The sequence below is a fragment of the Ylistrum balloti genome, unplaced genomic scaffold (genome assembly GCF_031769215.1).
Source record: "Ylistrum balloti isolate Yb309-2 unplaced genomic scaffold, AGI_CSIRO_Ybal_v1 Utg371024, whole genome shotgun sequence".
NCBI classification, from domain to species: Eukaryota; Metazoa; Mollusca; class Bivalvia; order Pectinida; family Pectinidae; genus Ylistrum; species Ylistrum balloti.
This window is the reverse complement of record NW_026782569.1, coordinates 1,051,343-1,060,855: the sequence shown is the minus strand read 5'-3', so window position 1 is coordinate 1,060,855 and position 9,513 is coordinate 1,051,343. Positions and strand designations below refer to the sequence as shown.

Below are 9,513 nucleotides of genomic sequence, written 5' to 3'. Positions count from 1 at the left end.
ATATTCTTTCGTTGCATATGTCACCAAACTTTGACCTCTACGGAAAAAAAGCAATGAACCGTGCCATGACAATTTTATCCCTTTTTTACAAGCAGAGGGATAATTATATTTATACCATAAAACCCTTCATATCTGCTGCACTTCCACCTATGCTACTAAGTACAAGCAACACATGATATTCGAAACCGATAAAAAATGTGCAAATATAAGACATATACACACACCCTCATATATATAAATATATATATATAATGCTATTCACTACATGAAATGTTTATGAAATTTTATTCCTGCATAAATGCAATGCCGTGCTCCTAGCTAACTTGGGTCAGAAAATATGAAAAATGCATAAGTATTTGTATTTTAATCGTGACACAAACATAACAATTAGATGAACTTGCCGTGATATCACCCCCATCAAGATGTCCGGGAATATGTTATTCTATCTGATATGCACCATCATTCCAATCTCTTATATAACCATATTGGGTCCGTTTTGTTTTCAACACCTATGAAAAAGTCATTGGATATTGAAGATTTGAAGTGAAAGACAGGCGTAGTACTTGCTACACATTTCTAATGAGCAGTACCCATTAGAAGATCGATTAATCGGCTCCATTGATTCTCTAACTGATTTTCAAGATGGTTCCTCCCCGCTGTACGTGAAAGAGATTTGGATCCTCTCTGGGACCTTGAGTCTGATGCAGAATTCCGAGGCGATAACGCCCCCGACCGACGGGGTGACACCCCTATTCTTGACCCCGTGTTGGACACCTGTGTTTGAACGGGTTTTCTATTGTTTCTCCTGTTTCTCAGCTCTATAAGTCTTTGTCTTCTTCTTTCTCTTTGTTTTTGAAGATATTCCTGTCGACTCTTTCGTTCTCTATTTCTCATTTCTAATTCATTTTGTTTTTTTCTTTCTACTTCTAATTTCATTTGTTCTTCTAATTTTCTTTGCTGAACTTCATCAATATTTAATGTTTCTGGTTTACGCATTTGTCTCTCTAATTTCAATTGTTCCTGCTGTTTTTTCAACTTTTGTTCATACAGAATTTGTTGTTCCATTTTTTCGTAGATGGACATAGTTGTAGGTTTTGGTAGAGGTTGTTGGTTGTTTACCACACGAGGAGGTGATTTTACAACACTTTCCCCCACATTTATTTCATTTCTTACTAACAAATTTGAGCTAGGTCTATTCAATCTCTGAGTATTTGCTGTTTTACGAATACCAAGCTGTCTGTCGAGTTGAGACCGCGATATCGTTCGATTGGAATTTCTTTGTCCCTGAATGTTTCTACCTGACTCTGTCGGGATTTTGTATTGAAATTCAAATTTTGGTGTCTTATTGACTGGTCTGCGCTGCCGTGCCGTCTGAATTCTAGTACGCCCCCATTTTTTTGAATGGCGGCGGCTAGGTAGATCCTGGTTGGCAGCAGCATTCTCTCCTTGTGTGTGCCGCCAGAATACCTGACCGAACGCATGAGACAGAATCTCAGAATCACCATTTGGTTTCAGTGTACTAGGTATCTTTGGTGGTCCTTCTATGTCTGAGGATTGTATAAGGGAAGTACCTGGCATATGGGGTGAACGTGCTCTTCCTGACCACTGTGCATTGGCATTATAAGCCCGTCTTTCTGCCTCTAATTTTCTTGCCAGGGCATTTTGTCGCCGAAGTTCCTTTCTTTGCTGTTCCATAAGCTGCTGAGTTGAAAATCTAATTTCATTTTGAGGTTGTCTTGACTGAATGCTTTGACGAGAGCTTTGGAACTGAGGAGGAGGTGGAGGAACAAAAGAACGGGCTGACATTGGTCTAAATTGCTGATGCGCTACTGGCGCATTAAAACGTTCAGCTCTAGATTTGCATTGCCAAGGTTGAAAGGAGTTTATCCTTGAAAGTGGCGTGGGGTCTTTTAGCCATTCAAGAGTTTTTCTTACTGATAAAATAAACACATCCGGTCTGGAAACAAGTTCAGTAATAAACCTATCCATGGCGTTTAGACGATCAGGTGTGTAAAACCACGAAGGATGCATATTGATTCCAAACGGAATTTTTTCTCTTTCATAATAACTATTAAAATTATCCATTAGAAATTTATACGCCAAGTCCTCGTTTGGTGGTATATTCATGCACCCATCAACATAAACACAATCGTACCTATGTAAATAATCCAATAAAGACACCACCGGGACTTCCCAGAATCCATGATGACGACCACGTGGGCACGGTTTAACCTTGCAATCATATGGCCATCCGAAATCCAAAGTAAACGGGGTGGGAGCTGAATCATTCAACTTCCGTTTACTGAAGGTTAACGTTGCGTCGTACATATAACCTAATTGCTTTAATTGTTCTGGTTGTAGATCTCCTATTGGTTCAAGAAATGGACTTCTCCAACCCACTATGTCACTCTCGGGTAATTTCCCGTACTTAGCCAAATTCTGTTTTTGTTTTTTGGCTTCTGTATAAAAGTTTTCTTGATTCATGTGATTATGCGTCACGCTATGTGCTGCTATCTCCATCCCACGTCGATGAAACTCAGTAACGTGATTATACTGAGTATCAGTGTGTGAAATAAACATTGTCATGGAGATAGGACAACCGTTAGGATTTAAACGAGAATTATTGAAAAGTCTATTGTAAAATTCAGCCGCCCTGTCCGTCAATGCGTCATCGAATGTAAAGAAAACTATTTGCGGGACTTCAGATAGCCGTATGTCAAGTCCAAGCTCTCCTCTGCAACAGAAGCAGTCTGGGGGACGGCATTGACCACTCGATAGGCACGTTGAACAAGAGGAGTACACCGAATGAATAAATAATGTTGAAAAACTTACAACACAAAATAGAAACGAAACGAAATCCATTGCTGAAACCACTTTCATTGAAATGATGTATTAAGTATCTGTAACAGACAAAAATAATATATGAGACAACTATACATAACATACAATTTACATGTGTTAACAAAATATCAACTTTGGTACAAGCCTTAAAGTTAGGATTTCAAATGCTTGTTAAACTCGCTTGATATTTCATTTTCTTCAAGAAAGGTCAAACATATATTTTCATCTGAATAATTGAAATTAAATACGACACATTAATGATGTATTTGTTATGCACAATAAAAGAGGTATCATTTCTATCTCTTTTTAGATAAATTGTATTCTTGATAGAATGTTATATCCATTTTTTAGGATCTTTCATTGAAACAGATCTCCTGAAATTTCGATTTGTACAATAACGAATTCAGCCTTAATGAATTAAATTACAAAAGAAAACGTAATGACCTTACCATCGTTTTATATCAAAATGTCATGCAGGTATATATCCATCCATTTTTGTCCAGAACAGGCAAATTTCAAAAAATTTCCAAAAACGAAATGGCTCTTAAGCATTATTATGTGGAGCCCTTTGCCACGAGCATGTCCAGAGCTGTATATCTTTTACAATATACATTCTCTGAAAGACAAAACCAGGACCTTGAGCGAGCAGTTCTAACCCTCCATCTGACAGCAGGTATAGCGTGGCTGTGAATACACCAAGGTTTTATGGCAGGCTCTACGATATTTTGGCACATATTTGTCAGAGATGTTATTTATGACAACTGCCCTCAGGCAAAAAGGCCATGTTCATGTCTGGAGTCTTTGCGGGTTGTTCTGTATAGATTGGATAAATACAGATACTACAATTGCACAGAAAAATGCGTCATTTGTGTTATTCTATTTCCGTATGTATCATAAAAGAGTATTCGTCATGAACTTTATCTCGTAATATATATGTAATATTACCTGACAAGGCGGAGGTGGTGGATTTTCCAATTAAAACCGGTGTGGTTAATAACCCAGACACGAGGAGATCTCTTCACGGAAAGGAACCGTTAACCATAAAGATTACTGTGTGCGTATCAGTATTAATTCATATTTAAATGGGCATTTCATTCAAAGGAGTAGCTTTGTGTGGTATAAACGGAATGACAGACATTTTTTTTAATGCAGTTAAAAAAAAACTTGCTATTTATCTTTAACTTTAAATCCTTGTAAAAGAACTCATGTAAGATAATTTAGTGTATATAAAAACATTTTTCAAACAAGAGAAGAGATCCAAGAAATGATCGCGCCCATCATTTTTTGTATTTGTATCTTATGATATTTTGCCTTTTCTTTTTCTCTATTTTTTTCTTAATTGCACTATATATGAATAGAATTTGAAAAGTTTTTTGGGAAACGGCGATAGAAAATTTAAACTATCAAATTAAAGATGGTCGCCTATCGGTCAAGTTTTTTTTTACCGATCAGTATCAAAATCAAATGAGACCTAATAGGAGAGAAGAAAAACCTTCATTTGAAGTTTAAGAAAATATTACAAGAAATGTTTACGATGGACCACAGGTGGAAAATGGACAACGGATGGACGATGAACAACGGGTGGACGATGGATCACGGGTGGACGATGGTACGCGGGCGGACGATGAACCACGGGTGGACGATGGACAACGGGTGGACGATGGACCACGGGTGGACGATGGACAACAGGTGGACGATGGACAACTGGTGGACGATGGACAACGGATGGACGATGGACCACGGATGGACGATGTACAACGGGTGGACGATGGATCACGGGTGGACGATGGACAACGGGTGGACGATGGTCTCGGGCGTAGGATGATTTGAATCGCCAGCCATCCAATGATTACGCGCTACAATCTCATTTTTGAAATCAATTTTTAATTGTTATTTTACCTATGAAGCTGCATCTAGTGTTCAGTAGTACTGCATTGTCATCTTACAGCAAAAAGTGAAACTGTGCCAATGTTATCAAATGTAGAGCTAAATTGTTTTTTATTCAAGATTTGTCGACAATCGTCTCCACATCATTGTGTTCCAATTTTTTCATGATGTTACATACATCTTACAATCGTGATAGACAGACATTATGACGGCGATCAGTTGTTTGTTTTCTGTATATTTTACAGAACACGTATATCCGTGGTGACAACAATTATTATCTGTAGATAACATACATTGTTTCTAGATTAGACACGATCACAACCTTATCGTGGGTTGTCATTAGCAAGGTGTACACGCTTAATTGCTTAATTTACAAAACACATCCGTGTTGAAATACAGACTTTCTGTTCGGCACAACACCGTGAAACGCCATTCATTTGAAAGCTTTATCAGTCATCATACTGCAGTTTGTGTTTGTGATATCCCTATATACCTGTAGTTAATTACCTGACAGTTCGGTGTAAATGACATAGGTACAGTGTAGCGGCCTCTGGGCAGGTAATTGGATGTGTTAATCAATTATAACACTATTTAGCAGGCACGGTCTTCTGCCCAAATTCTAATTTATTGCAGTAATTAATAAAAGGCTAAGTCAGCAATTAATTAAAAGTATTTTTCAAGTTTGCAAAATTAAATTTTAATAAGGCGTTGACATTGCTTATGTCAGCACATTTGCATTACAAATTTATGAAAGTAAATTCAATATTCTAATATTTTGTTATGTTTTTATTTTCTATTTTCACATCTCATTTCATGTAATAAACACAACTGTAAAACGGTCTTGGGCGTTTTGTTTTTTGTGATTAATCATAAATGGACGTTACTATTAGAAAACGGAAATAAAACTAGATTTTTAATAATGTAAGCCAAATATTACAATAACGTAAACTTGATATGATGTGTGTGTGTTTGTTAAGTTTGCTGTCGTTTTCTACACCATTGTACATATAAAAACGTATATCGCTTCATTTTTTGAGTGTCCTACAATTTTCTTCGAGTCATTTATTCTGTCGTTTCATCTTCATTTGAGCTAAAGATCTGCGACTGAAAAAAATTCGCACAATTTTGTGATAAGGTTACCAAATGGTATCATTAACCACAGAAAAAACTATCCACCGAGGTCGAAGTCCGATATCTTTTTTTTGCTGAGGTCGATAAAACCATGTACAGGTGTCGATCGAAATAAGATGACTAGGATAGTTTTATTACAAAATGACACTTTCTTTTAGTCGAAGGAAAGAATATGCTAACCTAAAGCAAAAATACAAACTAAAGATAAAATAGATGATTCAATTAAGTTCGCAACATCTAAATATGAAAGGATAATTTGTACAAAATGTCAGATGCATTCAGTTGTCTAACTTCTCAATGTAAAACAATTTGTTTCTAAAACTTCATTTACAACGTGTTATAATCATATTTGTTTTTTTTTATTCCAAAGGAAAGCAATGGAAATTTGTTTTTAGAAGAAAGGAATTTGTCAACAGCCAAAGTATAATCTTCTAAACATCAGCGATATCGTCACACTTTGAAATTGATCATTAATTTAATATACATGTACGTCACAGTAAATTTTAGCATATTGATATACGTATGTTGTACATGTAAAATACATACGTAAGAACATTTGGAGAAAGAAGACGATTCATTTCCAAACACGTCATTTAGCTTTTGTTTCTTAAGTGAAAGGCATTGTTAGATGTCATTTGCCTTTATAAGTTATTATTAGAATATATAGTTCTTTGATGAGAATATTCATGACAGAATTATACGACATTAAATTTTACGATCTGTGATGTCACCTGTCAGAAAAGCCCTGTTAATGTCAAGTGATCTTATTTTTATTAGGTACTAATAACCCCCAAAGATGTTTATGTAGAGACGGAAACTTTATCTGATATACTTTATATGGCTGTAAACAATAAACAATATGCATATACAATGTTAAACAACAGGAAAACAAGAAATTGATTCCTCAGTGGAATTTCTTTTGTACGCGGACTTGACCGTAGATATTACATTGGGCGTACGTCGGTACTAAGTGCATGACAATGATTATAGCAATTTGTTTACGACTATGACCGAATGCATTAGCCTCTCTTTCCATGACTCGACACCACGATGGACAATTAGCCGGATGTAAGGTTATTTCCCGAAACGATACAATCGTATATACAGTAGTTTCCATACAGTACACGTGTACTTTTATTGTATCCATGTTAAAAAGTAAGAAAAAGAAAAAAAAAAGAAAGAAAAAAAATACTACTGAAATAACGCAAGCGTCAAGCTGGAAAAATATTTATCACATAATTTGACACGGATAATACATTCATAATGAAATGTGGGTGGTATGATTAATGTAGCCATTCTGAGTCAATAGAGTCACCAATACAGGACGTTCAGATTACACGATGCACGAAAATATCTCGAAAAAAAAAACATTAATTACTATTATTTGATTATTTATTTTGCGTTTTATTTATATTATTTATTTATATTGGTTAAAACGCATATTAAAGCAAGTATACAAGCATGTATCAGACATGTGGTAAAATCCATTTGTAAAGAAAACTTGTCTGTGTATGAATAATAATAGTGTCTGGTCCAAGTGCAGAGTAACTGGACCTAGATTAAACGCCATCTAGCTATAACGGACACCGGTCTCGGTTGCCTGGAGCAGAGTCATATCTAAACACAAACAATCTTAGTCTTTTTAAAGGTTAAAACCAACCAACACTTAACTTAAGACCCTATAGATAAAAATTGATATCATATTCTACATGGACAATCAAAGTACTGTTTAATCATTAATTTTCATGGGAATTTATTTTCGTAGATATACCTGTATCCGCGAAGTGCTAGAATTAGTAATGGTAGCTTACTGAGCAATATTTATCTTAAACACAAAATCAAGTGCCAGGCAAAGATTTCTTAGTAACTTATCACAATGGCCGCACCTATACGAATTGTCTTTAGAGTTGTCTTTGTAATGTTATCAAAAATTAAGGAGAAAAAAAACTTTTGCGAGATTTTTACAATGTTAGGTCACAAAGAAGGTCGGTTAAAACAAGTTCATGGCTATATGTAATCAGTAAGGAAAAACTACTGGATGATCATCGTTATGTTACCTTATCCTATCAGTTTTACCCGTAACTACGTCATTTATAAATCCAATTGAAGTGACTTTTGTCTTTATAAGAAAGACAAGTATTAGAATACTGTCAGAAATGAAAGCAAATAATATGCCTACTGTTTTGTTTATGAAGATTCCCTGACTGTTGTTTGGTATACTACAGGTAACGTAAAGATTGTGCATGAAGTTATGATTGTGTGTTTTCTTGGCAATAAAAATAGACATATATGTCATCACCTCTGACCCAGGATATACACCAATCAGAACCTCTGGCGCCCTAAGGATAAGTCCGCATGTCAGATGTATTGTAAAGCACGTGACACAGAATTAAATAAGCGGAAAATTTCAATTAAAGTGCATGGTTCTTTTAGAACATTAAAGTGCATCAGTATTTCATAAAGGTTCATCTGAGAAGTAATCAAATTCATTGCAGCTAGTTAAAATTGAGGACTTCTGAAACAATTTATGGCGCCGCACTTGGCGGACCGATGTCAAATTTTAAAATATTTAGATTTATAAGTGCATTCTTGTAATAATTACAGTGTGGTATTGCAAATTGGCAAATGTGATTTCTAAAAAATAAAGAAATACATTATGAAAATATACTGTTTTAGGAAAATGTATTTGTTTAATGTCAAATGTGATGGCTCTTTCGGTCACAACTACTGTATGAAACATCAACATCTCCAAGTGTTTAAATACACAGACACGATTACCCAGAAAACCGCAAACAAACAAACAGAAATAAAATGGTGTTTTGTGATTTCTGTTTGTCAGGCGTTAGTATAATGTGATCGAGTGGATATATGTATCATGTCACTTTGTTCTGATTATCATACTTCAATATAATGACATTTTGTAATATAAATAGCGCCCGTATGGAGAGCCCCGTCAACCACAGACATTGTCTTTGTATAAATATGTATGTTGAGAGGATGTGAAGCCAAAGACAAACCAACAAAACAATCAATTCACTACTTCGACGCCTTTTGGGTTTCATTTGCAGAGTCAAATATATGTATATATTGAAAAAGACATTATTTCGTTATCATCACATGTTCTATGAAGTCAAGCAACTATCTGATTTTCTTTTCTCTTTTGAATTATTCTCAAATCTAGTATCATACAAGATCTGATGCACGATATATGAAATGACGTGTTAACTGACATGACAATTTGTTACATATAAAAGGGAACCAAATCTGTGGTCCTTTATTCCACGTGATCCGAACAATATTTTACAAAACTGGCATTTATACGTCTAACTTGAAGTCATTACTACTTTCTTTTTATGGCCTCATTTGTGACGTCATAATACAACCCTGGTGTGCATGACGTCATTGAAGGATAAAAAATGACACCTGAAAGATGTAAAGATATTACAGATATATATTCATTGGATGAAAAGGCAAGCACGTGATAAAACAAACGCATGCTCCGACCGATAAAAAAACATGTGTGACGTTGAAAATTATTGAATTACAGAGTTTCAGTAATCATATCAAGCTTATTACAAATATCCCATCATTTATTCTCAAACTACCAACAAATTTCTTATAAAAGGCCTAATTTTTCATCTGCCTATACTAAGA

The 9,513-nt window shown here is 35.3% G+C and overlaps 1 protein-coding gene across 1 annotated transcript; it reads right to left on the bottom strand.

Moving 5' to 3' along the window:
• Positions 1-576: 576 nt before the first annotated feature.
• Positions 577-2,880, bottom strand: LOC132560171 (uncharacterized). The gene has a single exon (XM_060224823.1). The coding sequence runs from the start codon at positions 2,878-2,880 to the stop codon at positions 577-579; it is 2,304 nt and encodes a 767-aa protein (XP_060080806.1).
• Between the last annotated feature and the right edge of the window lie 6,633 nt (positions 2,881-9,513).